General features: G+C 39.9%; 1 protein-coding gene across 1 annotated transcript in view; it reads right to left on the bottom strand.

Moving 5' to 3' along the window:
* ARHGEF28 (Rho guanine nucleotide exchange factor 28) overlaps positions 1–19,095 on the bottom strand; it is a 320,618-nt gene that overhangs the window by 143,106 nt on the left and 158,417 nt on the right. The window contains exons 7-8 of the mRNA XM_017890633.1: positions 15,695–15,764; positions 104–156 (exon numbers count right to left, since the gene is read on the bottom strand). Of these exons, the coding sequence (XP_017746122.1) occupies positions 104–156; positions 15,695–15,764 (123 nt within the window). The remainder of the gene's footprint in view (positions 1–103; positions 157–15,694; positions 15,765–19,095) is intronic.

The following is a 19,095-nucleotide window of genomic DNA, read 5'->3' as shown; positions in this document are numbered from 1 at the left end:
TAGTGTTTTTTAAACATTTTATTACCACTAAATCTTCATTTCTACTTTATGGAAAGACATGCAAAGAAGAAAGAAGCAAATAGAGCAGGGAGTCATTCATTACCTTTACATCTTCCTTTTTGGCTGCTGAGCTGCTGGACACTGAATTCTTAATCTCTGCAAAAGAAATAACTCCCATCAGGATCTGCTGCATGGAGCTTTTGTTAAGAAGAACAACAACTACTACTAGCTGACAAGTGTAAATAAGTTGCCCAGGAGCCTTCTGCATAGAGGTAGGTTTTTAGATTAGGCCTCTTAAAAATCAGCTGTCCACAGAGCACAGTGTCTAATAACCTGACTGTCCATACTCTGGTATTATCTGTGTGGACCAAGATGTAAACAAGCCCAGGAGCTCTCACAGGAAATCCTGAGGGGGAAAAAATATCATTAAATAAATAAATGCCCTTGATTCCAAAGGAAGGCCGCTCACTACCGAAGGTTCTTCAAAACAGCAGAGTGCAAGGACGTGACTCGTACCCACCTGAGGAAATCCCACTCGTCTATTTCCTCAAATACCACAAATTTCAATATATTTCAAAAGAGCATAATTCATTATACAGGAGGTCTGGCTTTTCCTTCCACATCACTGAAAGTCAAGAACACCAGCATAGCCCTCAGCTCCAACCTCAGCCCCAGGCACACTGGGTGTCCTCTTTCTGAATGAAGGGTTTCCTGGAAACAGTAGTGGTTAGGATGTACTGGGATGGAAAAAAAAAAAAAAAAAAAGGTTCACCCAAGGCAGCATTTTGCTCTGTGGTTTGATTTATTGGTTCTGTTTGTAAATACTCAGTTGCCTGTAAACAAGAGCCACTATTGTCGAAATAACTACCAATAACAGGTTTGTTTGGGCCTGAGGAAAATTAAAGCACTTGACATCCCTAGCAAGGATAGATGACTGAAAGTCTAAGTCTCTACCCCAGATCTGCATTCACATATAACATTGTGGAGTCTCACTCCTTTTCTGGAAGTTCCACATCCCTTCCCCCACAGCCCTGCTTTAAGCAGGAAACCCCTGAAGCTTTCCAGCAGGTTCATTACTTAGACCTTGTCACTCATATTAATTTACCCAACGCCTCAAACCTGCAGGTTTATTTAAAGCTCTTCTCACTTCTGGGCAACAATGCTAGGAGTTATCATCCATGTTTATGCTTAGAAAATGTATAAGGTATTCATTTATATGGCTCTACATGACAAATCATAATAAAGATGACAAATTACAAGGCTGGAGCTATAAGTAGTAAGACCAGGATGGAGCAGAGAAACCAACAATCCTTGTCTTGTGTTTCTAGAAATCTGGACAACAATAACTTTGAATTTGCTTTGCAGAAAGCAAGTAATATCATATTTGCATGCCACAATAGTATATTGCTCTTGAATTTATAATGAATATTAGCTTCTATGATTAAACCAACAAGGTAATAACCAGCAAACAAGGTAATAACCCTAATTTTGTGTGGTCATGTCAACTGATCTCAGCAGGGAATGAGGACAAGATCATAGCGGACACCCAGCCCAGGCAGCATGTGTACACAGCATCTCTGCCTGCCTTTAAATGCACATCCCACAGAAGGCCTCCAGGTGGCAGCAGAGTAACATCGGCACGAACGGCATTGTCAGAGGTAGGAATGTCAAAATGGGCTAGCTTCACCCTTCACGGACCTGTTTTCAAGTGCCAAAGTCCAAAACACATGGTTAAAATTAACATTTTTGTCTCACTACATAGATGCAGAAAATTGATGTGAAGCACTTGCCATGGTATTTGGCACATTATAAGTGTACGGTAGAGATTTGGTTTGGTTTTGAAACTCATATACTCAAACCCTAAAAATTGGGGTAAGTAGGAAAGAAACTACAAAGGCATTAAAAAAAAAAAGAAGAAGAAGAAGAAGAAGAAGAAGAAGGGAAGAATAACCAGGACCAGAGTTTCAATAGATACATCTGCACAGACATCAAGAGTCACACCCTTTTATTTTGCCTGTTTTAGGACATTCATTCCTTTAAAGTTATCTCAGCCATAAACTCTTAAATGATCATTATGCTGCATTTCTAAAGAATTCTCTACATACAGCATTTATTCAGAAGAAAAGTATACATTTTATCCAGATTGCTAATCGAAAAGGCAATCTTGTCTGTTAATGAAGTTTGCAGTAACAGAGGATGTGTTCACACCTGGTAGTGCATTTAGGTTCCAGCTTCCTTTCCCTTCTCAAAAGGCCAGTGAACTAGTCTTTACAGATTGTCATGCCTACGTTTTTCCATGTAGTCCAGTGCAATTTTTTCACTTCAAAACAAATACCACAAACTATATTAAAATATACAAGTCTTCACTAAAATTGTACCTCATTTAAAAAATAACTTCCAAATATAGAGTCTTTATCCAAAATCATTTTAAAATATTTGTGATATTGTGCTGATTCAAGATAATACTGTATCTTTAATACAGTATTTAGAACTAAACAGAACTATATCTTAGAGCTTTCAAAGAATTTGGCATTCATTCTACCAGAGTTTAATTAAATTGCTCTAGGAGAGTTTCCGTTAAATTAGTAGGATCCTTTTACACTAACCCACCGTACCACCAATTACACAGTGCAGTCAAACCACTCATTGCTATAGCAACCTGTAGCAGATAATGGTATCAGTAACTCTACCTATTCTGTTTTAAAGGCCTATTAATCTTGCCCTCAAGCCCACCCAGAAGTAAGGATTACTCCTCTAAATCAGACTTACCAAACTTGATAAACACTTTTTTTTTATTGCCAAGCTATAATGAAACAAGAGATAATCTCTAAGACTTATGTTTACTAGTGACACTGCACCAGCCAACAGGGTTAAGTCGCTGTAAGATTCATGCCAGTGTCTCATTAAGAAGCAGATTCGCCTAAAAAAAATCTCAACTCTATGCACAAGTCTTACTGTCTTACTTTGCAAATGAGACCACAGAGCCTCGACTTAAGCAAATAAAAAACTTACATCCAAAACACAGGATGCTCGGTATTCTGATTTTAATCACCATTTGGCTGTGACAGAAGAATCATGGTCAGAGGCAGCCAGACCACCAGTGTTGTCTTGTTGCCAATCAAGTCCACCACTGGCTTACATCTACAGAGCAGTGTCAAAAGCACAGGTGGAAAACCAGGATCATGCTCTCCGTTTGCTCTGCCTGCCCCACACATGTCAGAAAACACCCTGATGGTAGTGTTCATAGCAGCCTCTGTGCCTCTCTGGCATACACGGTGGGTAGCTCAGTCTTTGAATGAATCTTTTCTCTCAATAGGCTGTAAATTCTGGGATAGCAGGGACCAGATGGATTTCTGCTCAACCCTTCTATCCCCAGCACCAAGCTGAGGGCTTTTCACTTAACAGGTGCTGAATAAATGCTTCTCGTCTCCACCTGCAACTGTTGGCCCAAAATATACATAGCTGACAAGATGTGGTGGATCGTTAGACAAGCTGTGGATCAGGGCAGAGAAGGAAAAGTTGTTTACTTTTGGAATTAACTAACTGAAACACTTCCAATACCAGAGCTATTTTGTCACAACTTCTGAAGGGCCAGATTCATAGACAGATGAATGCTTTTCTCCTTACTTCCTCCCACCCTTCCGGCTCTGTAAGTCCAAAAGCCAGCCCTTTTCCTCTCCACTTGGTAAGTATTGCTGTTTCACTACTAACTACTGCACCTGCATGCGTTGCTACAATGTTTTATCCTAGTGTGCAAATTCAATTCACAATGGCCACAGAATTAAAATGGCAAAGGCACTTGAGAGACTACTTGCCACTCTTAATTGAGAGGCTATTGTAACACTTTGAAATTTTGTTTCAATATCCCAGTTATTCCTTTCTCTTTTTTTTTTCTAAAAGCAGGACTACTAGTAAGAACTTTCATTTTGCCTGTTCGGTATAAATAAGGACTGGGAGCAACAATGAGGCACTCATCTACAGAAATATCAAAATGAGATTTAGTGAGTGAGAGCCCAGCATTCCACTCAATTCAACAAGTTCCACTGGTCCCTACTGAGCAGCAGCTGGGGAGAAGAAACCAAGATGGAAGAAGAAATCCTTGGAATCAAGTAACTCCAAAATGTGCCCCTTGGCATATCATTTTATATTTATATTCTATATTGTTTCAGAAAGAATTTAAGNTACGTTTTTCCATGTAGTCCAGTGCAATTTTTTCACTTCAAAACAAATACCACAAACTATATTAAAATATACAAGTCTTCACTAAAAATTGTACCTCATTTAAAAAATAACTTCCAAATATAGAGTCTTTATCCAAAAATCATTTTAAAATATTTGTGATATTGTGCTGATTCAAGATAATACTGTATCTTTAATACAGTATTTAGAACTAAACAGAACTATATCTTAGAGCTTTCAAAGAATTTGGCATTCATTCTACCAGAGTTTAATTAAATTGCTCTAGGAGAGTTTCCGTTAAATTAGTAGGATCCTTTTACACTAACCCACCGTACCACCAATTACACAGTGCAGTCAAACCACTCATTGCTATAGCAACCTGTAGCAGATAATGGTATCAGTAACTCTACCTATTCTGTTTTAAAGGCCTATTAATCTTGCCCTCAAGCCCACCCAGAAGTAAGGATTACTCCTCTAAATCAGACTTACCAAACTTGATAAACACTTTTTTTTTATTGCCAAGCTATAATGAAACAAGAGATAATCTCTAAGACTTATGTTTACTAGTGACACTGCACCAGCCAACAGGGTTAAGTCGCTGTAAGATTCATGCCAGTGTCTCATTAAGAAGCAGATTCGCCTAAAAAAAATCTCAACTCTATGCACAAGTCTTACTGTCTTACTTTGCAAATGAGACCACAGAGCCTCGACTTAAGCAAATAAAAAACTTACATCCAAAACACAGGATGCTCGGTATTCTGATTTTAATCACCATTTGGCTGTGACAGAAGAATCATGGTCAGAGGCAGCCAGACCACCAGTGTTGTCTTGTTGCCAATCAAGTCCACCACTGGCTTACATCTACAGAGCAGTGTCAAAAGCACAGGTGGAAAACCAGGATCATGCTCTCCGTTTGCTCTGCCTGCCCCCACACATGTCAGAAAAACACCCTGATGGTAGTGTTCATAGCAGCCTCTGTGCCTCTCTGGCATACACGGTGGGTAGCTCAGTCTTTGAATGAATCTTTTTCTCTCAATAGGCTGTAAATTCTGGGATAGCAGGGACCAGATGGATTTCTGCTCAACCCTTCTATCCCCAGCACCAAGCTGAGGGCTTTTCACTTAACAGGTGCTGAATAAATGCTTCTCGTCTCCACCTGCAACTGTTGGCCCAAAATATACATAGCTGACAAGATGTGGTGGATCGTTAGACAAGCTGTGGATCAGGGCAGAGAAGGAAAAGTTGTTTACTTTTTGGAATTAACTAACTGAAACACTTCCAATACCAGAGCTATTTTGTCACAACTTCTGAAGGGCCAGATTCATAGACAGATGAATGCTTTTCTCCTTACTTCCTCCCACCCTTCCGGCTCTGTAAGTCCAAAAGCCAGCCCTTTTCCTCTCCACTTGGTAAGTATTGCTGTTTCACTACTAACTACTGCACCTGCATGCGTTGCTACAATGTTTTATCCTAGTGTGCAAATTCAATTCACAATGGCCACAGAATTAAAATGGCAAAGGCACTTGAGAGACTACTTGCCACTCTTAATTGAGAGGCTATTGTAACACTTTGAAATTTTGTTTCAATATCCCAGTTATTCCTTTCTCTTTTTTTTTTCTAAAAGCAGGACTACTAGTAAGAACTTTCATTTTGCCTGTTCGGTATAAATAAGGACTGGGAGCAACAATGAGGCACTCATCTACAGAAATATCAAAATGAGATTTAGTGAGTGAGAGCCCAGCATTCCACTCAATTCAACAAGTTCCACTGGTCCCTACTGAGCAGCAGCTGGGGAGAAGAAACCAAGATGGAAGAAGAAATCCTTGGAATCAAGTAACTCCAAAATGTGCCCCTTGGCATATCATTTTTATATTTATATTCTATATTGTTTCAGAAAGAATTTAAGACATCTTCTTTAAAATACAGGATTTTTTTCATTTAAATTACTTGTGATTTTTTTAAAGACAAAAGTAATTATTTAAGACAGTGGAGAATTTCCTCCTCTTACACAGTTTTTTTTGTCTGAAGGTTAACATATGATCCAATTCTGGCCAGAGTCTTAATAGAAACTTTCCTGACACCTCTCTAAAAAAGGCTTCTATCACTAACAGGAAAAAAAAAAAAAAAGTTGAAGGGCAAAAGGATCTTTTCCATTGCTCTTTTGTCTGAATAGAGTTCATGAAGAAATGATTTTGGAGCCACAGTAGCCCTCTTGCAACACCAGACTGCTGCAGGCCATTCTCCACAGTGGGCCTACTCTTACTGTGAAAACGTTTATACCGGATTATCTTTTGAAGGATGGTTTTGTGGCCAACAGTCTTGAAACCAAGAAATAGTGTTTCCTTTGGGGATGAAGGCAGATTTGTTTTCTGGCCAGGGTAGTAAAGATAATAGCCCCTTCCAGTGCAAGGGTTGGGCAGGCTTGCTAGCAGTCTCCTTATAAGATTTGGGATTTTTCAGTCAGGGTTCCTCAGCTGTGACACAAACTGAGTGTGTGTGCAGCATCTATCTCAGCTGCTCACAAGGCCCCTGGGGGACTTGCTGGACAAGGGGAACCAATGTGAACATGAAGCCCATGCTGCCTCTGCCATGAGCAATAAAGTCTTTTCTATCAGAAAACAATAAAACTTGGGGAAAATTTTTTTTTAAATCAATATAACTACCATTAAATATTGGTATATACTCCCCATATATGTTTTATGACAGCTTTATTAAGGTATAATTCATATACCAAACAATTCACCCACTTAGAGTGTACAATTCAATGGGTTTTAGTATATTGAGTTCTGCAACCATCACCATAATCCATTTTAGGACATTTTCATCACTCCAATGAGAAAACCCCACATCCATTAGCAATCGCTCCACATTTCTCCCCAACCACCTCACCATCCTCCTTCCACATCCCAGCCCCAGGCAAGCACTGATCTATTTTCTGTCTCAACAGAATTGCCTATTCTGGATATTTCATATAAATTGAACTGCACAATATGTAGCCTTTTGAAACTGGATTCTTTCATGCAGCATAATGTTTTCAAGATTCATCCATGCTGTAGCATTCCTCTTTACTGCCAAGTAGTATTCCATCAGATAGATAGATAGATAGATAGATAGATAGATAGATAGATAGATAGACAGAAGGTAGCTATTTTGTTTTATTCATCTATTCCTCAGCTGATGGATAGTTGAGTTGTTTCCACTTTTTGTCTATTATTAATAATGCCGCAATAAACATTCAAGTAAAAGTTTTTGTGTAGATATATGTTTTCATTTCTCTTAAGTATATACCTAGGAATGCAATTGTTGAATCATATAACTCCATGGTCGATAAATTTTTATGATACAGATTTTACATCTCCTGAACCCCGCCCCTGCCCACCATAGAAATCTCTAAAGCAAAGAATTCAATTATGGAGAAAAAGTATCCCCGGCCCCAAAATTTGGTTGCAATTATCAATTACACAGAAGTTCTAAATCAATATACAATTGATCTTTAAACAACGCAGGTTTGAACTGCATGAGTCCACTTTTATATGGATTGCTTCCAATAAATATGTGGGTAATTTTTTTGGAAATTTTTTGACAATTTGATAAAACTCACAGACAAACCACCCTTTCCTAATCCTCCTGCTCCTCAGCCTACTCAATGTGAAGACAACAAGGATGAAGACCTTTGTGGTGGTCCAGTTCCACTTAATAAATGGTAAATATATTTTATCTTCCTTATGATTTTATTAAGAACATTTTTTTCTCTAGCTTACTTTATTATACAAATATAGTATATAATACATGTAACATACAAAATATGTGTTGACCAATGGTTTATGTTACTGGCAAGGCTTCTGGTCAACAGTGGGCTATGAGAAGTTAAGCTTGGGTAGAATCAACTTTGACTCACATGAATTCTTGACTGTGCAGGGGATTGGTGCCCCTAATCCGAGTTGTTCAAGGGTTAATTGCATTTTTAAATTGAAGTCAGGGCATAATTTTCCTAAGTTAATCAATGGCTTGAATAAAATTAAGCAAGTCATCTTTCAAAGACATAAACAAAATTCCATTTTTATCAAACTTAGATTCTACTGCAACTCAAGAAATGAATCTTTAGCTATATTTTCAAGATCATTGCAATTCCATTAGAATACTTAGTTGAGTTTAATACTTGTTGTTTCTCTCTAGCCTGCTTATCTGACTAAGCTAGAATAAAGTATCTATATTAGATATGAGCCAAATGTGTTGCATCTAGGTGAGCTTCAAGGAACCTCCGAGTCGTAAGCTCAAACATAAAGTGGGTTCAACCAGATGATTTCTAAAGTTCTTTCCAGGTCAAACCATGATTCTTTAATCCTTTGATAAACTAAGTGGTGAGGAGAATTTTTATTTATGTATGAGAAAATGCAGATATTTTTATAATAATGTACAAAATGAGTATCATATCATCATGATATCCTATCTGTATCCTTGTCCCTTTACTGATGAAGATTGCTCTTTTCTGTGACAAGGAGAAGAAAGAGGACTGGCAAAGTCAGTCACTAAGGGAAATACAGAAAAGGCTGAATTGCTCTGTAAAATGCAGCCATAAAAAAGAGAATAAGTTCATGTCCTTTGCAGGGACATGGATGAAGCTGGAAACCATCATTCTCAGCAAACTAACACAGGCAACAGAAAATCAAACACACATGTTCCACTCGTAGTGGGATTTGAACAAAGTAGACACAGGGAGCAGGGAACCATCACACACCAGTCGAGCCTGTCAGGGTGGGGGCTAGGGAGGGAAGCCACTGGGGAGAAATATTCTATTAGATGACGGGTTGATGGGTGCAGCAAGCAACATGGCATGTGTATACCAAGTGTACTAAAACCCTGCACATTGCTGCACATGCATCCCAGAACTTAAATAATAAATAATAATAATAATAATAATAATAATAAATGAAAGCGAACAATTACAAATCATTTCCTGGGGTGTGTATGATTTTCTTGTTGAAAATGCCAAAATACCCTACTTCTAGGAAAAAAAATATTTATCAAGTCCTTGACCAGATATTCCACATGAGAGTCAAGGTAGATCAGCTCTGCAGAACGGCCTGCCTAGTACTGCTGTCTTAAGTCCCCAACACCAAAGTCCCAGCTGTCCTGGCTTAAAGGACCTATATCTTGATATTTGGACCATCTGCAACAGTTCTCCTAAAATGCCCTTGTGTTAGAGTGTCTCAAATGAAAAATCTTGGAAACAATACTTTGTGTGGATAAAAGCCCTATTGTTTTCCCAGTCATATCTCACAGGAGATGTTCAAATAAGGAGAATCCACCACACAACTCTCTCTACATTTCACAAACCAAAGCACAGAGGGAAGTGCTGCACCCCTGTCTACAGAATGCTCAAGCAAAATATCTGCTGACTTCTAGTCACCATGACATGAATGGCTAGGTCCTGGTATCTCAAAACACATATCTTTACCGTTGAATCCACCATACGCATGTGTTATATAACTTGCACTCATGATTAGAAATCATTCAGTAAACATTCACTATGTTCAATACTGGGCAAGGAGCTTTATCCGTACTTCCTCACTGAAGTAAGTATTAAATGACACCCCACCTCCACCCCTACCCCATCATTTTTCACAAAAGCAAACAGCCTAATCACTTGCATTATGCTCAAAAGCCAGTTCACCGCAGAGCTGAGGTTTTTAGCAAAGTCAGCTTATTACTGACGTGTCATTGAGACATGTCTGTGCATGCGGGTCATAAGGACTTGAGAGAGATGAACCATTTGGAAGAGAGCATTTCAAGGCAATGTTTCCAATGTTTGTGCTTTTTCTATCCCCCAAATGCTGAAGAGAACTCTAGACCAGCAGTCCAGACACTAAATAGATCAGTCCTCTGCTCTATAGGGGTAGTGGTAGTCTGTAGTGTGGTCAGTAAGGGAGTGGACTCTTCACCTGAGTTCTGATGGCCTGGGCCAGTATCACCTCAGGTAAGTTACATAACCTTTCTGTGCTGCCGCTTCCACATGCATAAAGTAGGGAGGGTTGATTCCTGACTCCCAGAAATGCCCCTCCCCATGACCGTAGGTATGAGTGCTCCATGAGTGTATAGATTTAACTCAGGTTGTGCCTAATGCCTGGAACAATACCCAGCATATAGCAGGTGCTAACAAATGCTTGAGTGAAATTAAATGCAAGCAAACTCCTTGAGGGCAAAGGTTTTTTCTCCTTGCCATTTTTTTTTTTTTTTTTTTTTTGGTACTGCCAAGAACAGTAGCTGGTATAAAGTGATTGGCAGTCAACACATATTTACTGAATGGATGGATAAGGAAATGGGCCTAAGGACACATGTCCAGCTGTCCTGCCTGAATCTTACATTTGGACCAATGGCCTCTTCTGCCTCCCACACAGAATCACAATGGGGAAGCCCCTTTGAGCCTGGTGAGAGTGGCTGCCTCCACCCTGAAGGAAATGATTTTGCCCTCTCTCCTTGGTGATTGTAACACATGTTCCAATCCCCAACTCCCTATTTCCTTGTCAATGAAAATGTGGAAGATGATTTATTGGGAGAAGCCAACAAAGTAACAAATGAGTGACACCAAGTTAAGACAGTTAGCAAATGTAGAGAGTTTTTGAACGACAAAATAATTTTTTAAGTGGATTCATACAGTGGCAAATGGTATTGTAGTCATTCTTAGGTTGTGTTACAGTCCAGTAGACACCAGGCAGGCAATAGCCTCCTATGTGATATCAAGAATTGAAGTGGGATATCAGAGGAGGCGTGGATGATCTGGAATATTCAAGATGACTGTAAACAGTTTGGAAAATTCTTCCTTGCACCTCTCTAGTGTGCGTATTACCGGACTAACAGATGGTGGGAACCCAGGTGATAGTGAAAATGGAGGTCGTAAGATCTAGAGAGGGAGGTGCCACGGAGCTGAGGAAGAACAACATTTTCAAAGTACCCTCCACAAACTATTTCTATGAGAGGTTGAGAACTGCAAAAAAAGGACTCTTGTGTGATCAGTTAATTTAGAGAACTGCTAAGTTAAACAAGATTATATAGCTTTCTTGACTTACTAAAGCCCACAAAACATTAAATGCATTATGAATCTCAAACGTGGGAGTTTCATATACAGTAGCTCCCGCCATCAGGGATTTCATGTTCTATGGCTTTGATTACCTGCAGTTGACTTCAGTCCAAAAATACTAAATAGAAAATTCCAGAAATAATTCCTATGTTTTTTAAATTGCAGACCATTCTTGAGTAGTATGATGAAATCTCATGATACCTCATTCCTTCCCACCAGGAAAGTGAATTATTTCATTGTCCAGTGTCCTTATGCTGCCTACGCTACCTGCCCATTAGTCTTTTAGTAGCTCTTAGTTATCAGATCAACTGTTTCAATATGGCAGTGCTTATGTCCAAGTAACCTTATTTTACTTACCAATGACCCCAAAGCACAAGAGTAGTGATACTTGCATATTGTTATAATTGTTCTATTTTATTATTAGTTATCATTGTTAATCTTTACTATGCCTAATTTATAAATTAAACTTTATAATTGGTGTGTATGTATAGAAAAAAAGCACAGTATATATAAAGTTCAGTATTATCCAGGGTTGCAGGTATCTACTAGAGATCTTGGAACTTATCCCCCAAAGATAAGAGGGAACTACTGCACAGCATTTTCTACTTATTTGGCCAAAGAATCCTTATTTTTCAAAATATCTTCCAAGATCAGTGTTCTGTACAATGTTCTTTGGAAATCCTAGGACAGAGAGATCAAATAAGGATAAGAAGGCAAGGGGAAAATATGGAGCCAGGTTTTTGATTAATACTAATAATTAGCTTATTAATATGAGCATATTAAAATAAGATGACTTTTTGGCTATTCGATTCATTTAAAATAATGTCCCATTATTCTGAGAGTACAACTAGAATCATGAAACTATAGAAGCATAACTTGATCATAGGCAATAATAAAACCATTGATCACACTCACAGAGACAGCAAAGTTAATGTCCAGGCTAGAATTATTATAGTCTTTTAATTAATAACAGCTACAGATATAAGCTTAGAGTTTCCCCCCTACTACGCATTGTCCCAGAGGGGACAGAAAGTACAATCTACTATGAATCTTCTAATAGATTTCAAAGTGGAAGTTTGCTTTAGGGTTTTTTTCTTTTTAAGAGGGAGCTCTTATGCTCAAAATGTTTTGTTTTTTCAGTTGAGTCTCCTCCAGACTCATGAATGGACAAAAACTGATTGAATGTTTCCACTTCAGTTGAATATTGCCCTCTGCTGGAATATGCATACAATTTCTAGTATTCTTTCAAGGGTAGACAAATACAAAAGCATTGTCTAGATTCAAGGGCTATAAAGTATACCTACTAATTATTTGGAGTCAGAGGGCTTGAATTTCTGTCCAAATTCTTGTGCTTATTGGTTGAGTAATTTCAGTCAAATTGGCAGCCACAAATATTACCTTGACTGCCCCAAACACCTGTCAAATTCAACTTGTCTAAAATCGAACACATATTGTCACAATTCTGCTTCCTGGAAGGCCCATCCCACCCAGCACCACACCCCAAGAATGGAGGCACCGTCCTTCTCCCTTACCACTGACAGCCAATCAGATCCTACACTTTCAGGACCACACTCACGTGTCCCCACCTCTCCCATCTTGTCACACTGCTGTAGGGCAGATCCTCTTCTGCGTCGCTTTCAGCAGCCCCCTGGCTGGTCCCTGTCTTCCACTAGCCTCTCCCATCCATTCCCCATACTCCCACCAAAGTGAACTTTAAAACACTTCCCAAAGCTGTCAGGGTAGAATTCTAACAACTTGCCTCATGTAGAGCAGTGCCAATCTGCCTACTTCTTAAGCCTATGTTCTTGGCATCACTGCCACCATCATACAGAAGCACAGACATGCATACACACACACACACACACACACACACACAGAGACCCCTATATTCCAGGATTTCAAAATGAGCTGCATTTTCCCCAGTGCATCATTTGGCTCAGGACTTTGTACTGCATGTAGAATTCCCTTCCCTCCATTAGATCACAGCTCCAGGGCCACTTCCTCCAGGAAGCTTTCACTGACCGCTCCACTGTCACAGTCTACAGCATGCTAATACACAGAGCTACTTGCAAATATCTCCTGTAGCAATTATCATACTGTGCCATGAGAGCTTGTTTTTCTGCCCCAACCTCAAACTGTAAGCCCCTTAAGAACAACTTGGAATTAAAGTACTCCTTTAGACCTCAGTGTTCTAAATTAATTTGAAGGTAGAATACAAGAGGAAAAATTTGCAAGAGGATTTTTTAAAATCAGAAGTTGATTTTAAGAAAGAAAAGGTAAGGGTAGAGGCTTAAATAAGCAACAAGGTAATATAAAAATGCAGTCAGCATTGCCACAGGCACTTGTAATCAAGTGCCCAGAAACTTAGCTCCAAGTTTATCAGAAAGCTAGAAGTAAGAAACCTGATCAGCCACAGGTACAGCAGTAAAAGCGAGCTGAGCCAGGCACTCAGGTGAAGCTGCGTTCCCAATACAAAAAAAGAAAGAGCTTTCTCCTGCAGGTCTTCAAGGAGAAAGCACAAAGTAACCCACCACCTTGTTGGGCAGCAGGGTAAACAGTGGCTCCTTCAACACAGCCAGTAGCGAGTGTCACCCACAGGGGAGAAGAGTAAAAGCAATTCCCTGGGGCTCCAAGCAGGTGCAGTCTGAGGAGGAGGCTCAGCTGCTCAGGCTTAACCCAGAAACATATGCAGTCGGGATGGGCCACACAGACTCAACAACTCACCAGAAATATACCTTCTCTAAGACTACTTTTTTTTTTTTTTGAGATGGAGTCTCGCTGTGTCACCCAGGCTGGAATGCAGTGGCACGATCTCAGCTCACTGCAACCTCACCTCCCAGGTTCAAGCAATTCTCTTGTCTCAGCCTCCTGAGTACCTGGGATTACAGGTGCACACCACCGCGCCTTGCTAAATTTTGTATTTTTAGTAAAGATGGGGTTTTGCCATGTTGGTCGGGCTGGTCTTGAACCCCCGACCTCAGGTGATCCACCTGCCTCGGCCTCCCAAAGTGCTGGGATTACAGGCGTGAGCCACCATGCCCAGCCAAGACTACTTTTTAACAAACATGCAGGTAAAGAGTTTAAGATCATAGTACCTGACAAAATACCTAGAATCCAACTCTTCTGTGAGGCTAGTAAAAAGCAGAATCAAAAGTATTGACCAGCTATTAACATTGGTGGCTTAGGAACAAGGGCCTTGTCATATTTTTCCTCCTAGCCCCAGCATGAAGCTTGGTGGTTCTGAACCCTATCAGACCTATGCCCTTTATATTAACAGGTATTTTGTGTTGCTCCCTTCACTATCTTGAAATTAAGTTAGTAGATCACATAACTCTACCCCCTAGATACATATAACCTTATCTTCATGTATAATTAAAAATAAAAATCAATACAATGCCCTAACTAAAATATGAAGCAAATGGAGAGTAACTGATAAGAAGATAATATGTATTTCAATACATAAAACTTTTGCCCTAACTACCCTAGGAGATGCAATAATGTGGTTAGATTTTTGCAACCACTGGGTTTTGAAAACACACAATCAGGATTTATTCCAGACAAGAAATACTGGAATATGCAAAAATATGCTTCCCAGAATAAAAACTTCTGTTTATTACTACAACTTACTAAAAGACCAAAATTATTTGCATATGGAAAAGCAGAAGTCACCTGAAATGAAGTAAGAATTGCATGCCTAGATAAACTGTCCAGTTGGGGAAAATGAGGAATGATGATGTCCTGCAAATGAGCTAGGTACTATGCACAAGTGGGGTATCCAAATGATTCCATGTGGCACATTGTGGAACAGAGTAGGAACAATGTAGCATAAAAAATATATCTTCTTTTATGAACTTCCACCACGAGTAGAATCGCACATGCCGTCTCTGAATCACCATCAGGACCGTAAATAGCTGTATAGGACAACTCTTAGTTGCATAAGACTGTACACTGATGAACATCCAGCAGCCTTGGTGCCTCAGTTCTAAATGCCAGTGGTGCCCCCCAAGCCTCATGATGACAAAAACTCCTTCATGACTTCCAGAGTATCCTTGCTTAGCAAACAGTAGGAGATCCACAAAGGTGGAAGGAACTAAAGAACAAATGATTGAAACAAGGACTCAATGAATGAACAAGCTGAATAAGGAGAACAATCAGAATGTCAAGAGAGCATCCTGAAGATCAGGAATGCGAGAGGACCTGGCCCAGGTCCTGGCAAACAGCACTCAGGACATTCCAGTTAAACAGAGAGTGGAAACAAACAGTATACTTCATTTCATGCTGTCCGAGGACCCAGAGGCTTTGCTGTATCCCACACCCCTGACCTTGCCTCTGAGCCCTTGGTTCCTGGCCAGCTTCACCACACACTTCAACGGACTGGTTAACTTGTTGGTCCGGAGCACTTTCTGGCTGCCCTAAGTGGCAAAGGAGCATGCGTACCTTCTTCAGTTTCTGCACCGCTGGAGGGCATAGCTGTTCTTTCCTCTGGCCTGGCTTCTTGCTCAAAGGCCTAGGAAACAATGGGGGAAAAAAACAAGAAAGCACAGAAAACCGTTTGAGGTTTCAGATATACCACAAAGAGGCAAAAGTCACTATGAACGATCTCAGAGCTAGGAGGTTGGGAAATAGTGGGCGGGTGAAAGCCGCTGGGAGAACATACAGCCAGCACCCCAGGAGGAGGGCGAGCAAAGTCAGGAGAAACTCCAAGGCAGGGGCCAAAACTCTCCCTGCCACCAATCTTTTATTGCTTCTGCAGGTCACACCAAGCAGAAGGTTCTCAGGAATATCATGCACGTACCAGAAAGAGAACCGAAAATCTTGATGCCAGAAAGAAGGGCTTCTGGTCTGTGCATCTGCCACCTGGAGCAGACCAAATCCACATCCTAAGACACAGAAATCTCAGAGGACCAGGTGAGGGGCTAGGACCATGATCACAAGGAAGATCCAGGATGACCATGGGCCCTGAGCCGCAGATTGGCACACACTGGTGCAGGCTGGCCCTGGGTGAAACTAAGTTGATGAGCCTTCCAAAAGGCTTTAGCAAAAAGTTGCCCTCTTGGGACCATCTGAATTTTCTTTTGACAGATTCCCCACAGCCAGTGAAAATGTGAAGAAACACAGAATTATGTATTGATGTGCTAAATAGTAAACCAGCCCAAGATGGCCCCAGCACAGGTTCTGAAATCAATCATCAGTATACCTGGGCAGGTAATCACATAACTGACATAGGTCTCTTATCCCCTTGGGCGTATCATTAAGCCTGTGGTGCTTCTTTCTTTGACTCTTTAGGAACAATGCCCTGCAGCCAGAGTAAAAGGAATGTAAAAAATATATACAATTTAGCAAACCCAGAAACAGGCAGGGAGCAACAAGTTCCTGGTCACCCACCCTCCATGGGCTGTTAACTCACCCCAGCCCCACCTCCAGGACACTGTGTTCTCTTCTAAGGCCCACCATGGAATGAGTGGCTGGACCAGAGCAGGTCCATATTAAGGGGTAGTGAGGAGATGGCTGCATGAGCACCCATGGATGGAAGAGGGGTCACCACACAGGCTCAAGGCCCCATGTGTCTACGTGGGCTGAACCTTAGCCCCGATCCCCCCGTCTTTCAATGAAGAGAGTTGCCAAGCCTGTGTGAGAAAAGAACATCAGGCAATGCTGGTTTCTGATTACATAACAAAACTTGAAATAAGGAAACGCTATTTTCTCTTGAAAATAGAATATATTCAGACTTAATTTTTATCCTTATAAATAATTTTGAATATACCTTTAAAAACTTAAATTTCCTAGTTGCTTATTAATTTTAGCCAAGCTCTAGAGTGGAATTATCAGCATTCGGATTGTTACGACGAAACAACTAAAAAGTGATTAAAAGACATGGCTAACAGTTTGCTTATTATTTAATTTCCTAATATTCTGTCTTTACGGTCTGGATATTTAGCACCACCTTCCATTTTAACATTTAATGTTTATTAGAAACTGTCAGGCCATCACTGTCAACTGAAATACAGTGTGAAAGTATGAATCCTTTACAACTCTGCACAAGTATGACTTCTAACTGGGTTCACCTGGAGAGCTCTTATATATTGTAAAGCAAACTCGGGTTTCCACAGCAAGGTTTTACTATCATTGTTCTACAGGACTACAAATAACTAAGCAACACCCAAACCTGGAGACTAAACATGTCTCCTTGGAGAAGACTGAATATGGGCTGTAGTTCAGTGAGAACAGATCAGTCACTCAAATCAAAGTCACCATCTATAGCTGTCATATCAAAACAGACTTTTAGATAAGATTCAATAAAGCATGAATACTTTTTATACAAAATCTATATGTAATCTCATAATATTTATCATCCAAAGTTATAAAGCTTTAGTGTGGACAACCTATAAAATAACTATCACTTGCTTACATTTAAAATAATATCTAACCAGGTAATATGCACCACAAAAAATTTAGATAAGAATACAATAGAATCACTTTGTCAGGCAAGTAACAATTAACACCTTTGGATGTCATAAAGAATTTCTCAGCCCTTCCTTCTTGGTCTCTCTGCTTACTAACAGCCATATACCTCAAGAAAGGAAGGAAAAAGAGGGATGTGGAAACTTGAAACATAAGGCCATTCCACTCTCACTGATTCTTGTATCAAGTGTTTTTCATAAGATGAAAATCTCATAGAAACCGGAGAGCCATCTCCATTTGGCCTTGTGATTATGAAGTCCACTACAATAAATTATTGAGGTATCTAGATTTATTCATCATAAATCTTCCCCAAGGTCATCAGTATTATCTCAAACGTATATGAGAAATCACAAATCTAGCCTAAGACTTTAGAGGATTTTATAATGAAGCAAACGTTCAATAGAGTTTGTTCTGTTCTTTTCAGGATAGTCACCAAGTGCCACGCCGCTGTCTGAGCATGTCTTCCAAGGAAAGGCACTTGGCTGAGCTCTGTCCCCCTGGAACTGATGCATGGCAAAACCAAGTGTATGCCCAGCCGGAATAACCACCACTTGGTGCTTTGGTGAGAAACCACAATGATGGCTGAGCGCATGCCACTGCGCCCAGCTAATTTTTGTATTTTTAGTAGAGACGAGGTTTCACCATGTTGGCCAGGATGGTCTTGATTTGCTGACCTCATGATCCACCCACCTCGGCCTCCCAAAGTGCCAGGATTACAGGCATGAGCCACCGTGCCCAGCTAGCTTGAGTAGTTTTAAATGACAAGCATCCTTAAAAGACGACCCTCATTCTGTATATACTGTATGTTATGCTGTATGTCAGAAAATTACAAACCAAATTCCCTAAAACCTAGCAAAGAGAGAAAGATCATACTCTGAAGACCATGTTTTATTTTAACTGTTTAAATAAAACTCTATATGGAGTAAGCCAATAATAATCTTTGTTTGATACATAACATTTTTGGCTTATTTCAATTATATGAATTATGTGAATAATTATTTCAATTATATGAAGCAAATATTCTACAAAAGCTGAACCTGTGGTCAATGATAATAATGGTTTTCTAAGTTGACTTTTTACTCTGTAAATCCTAAATAGTCATGAGACCTGTGCCTTGTGAAGCAATGTGCTTGAGAACACAGGAGGCCACAGGATCTGGTTAGTGTCCATTAGACCCTGGAGCACTGCCAACTAGATGGACTCAAGCCCCCTTACTCAAAATAAGACTTTGATTAATCATAATTAAAAGACGGAAATATTCTTAATATTCTTTCAAAATCTACCAAAAAAGAAAAAAAGAGAGATAAAGTTGAAATGTTTTAAACCCTGAGATGGGCATGCTATCATAGCACTCAAAGGTGGGGTTTGGACCATGA

This window comes from Rhinopithecus bieti, unplaced genomic scaffold (assembly GCF_001698545.2).
Source record: "Rhinopithecus bieti isolate Rb0 unplaced genomic scaffold, ASM169854v2 scaffold_18354, whole genome shotgun sequence".
Lineage (NCBI taxonomy): Eukaryota > Metazoa > Chordata > Mammalia > Primates > Cercopithecidae > Rhinopithecus > Rhinopithecus bieti.
This window is presented reverse-complemented; position numbering and strand designations above follow the sequence as displayed.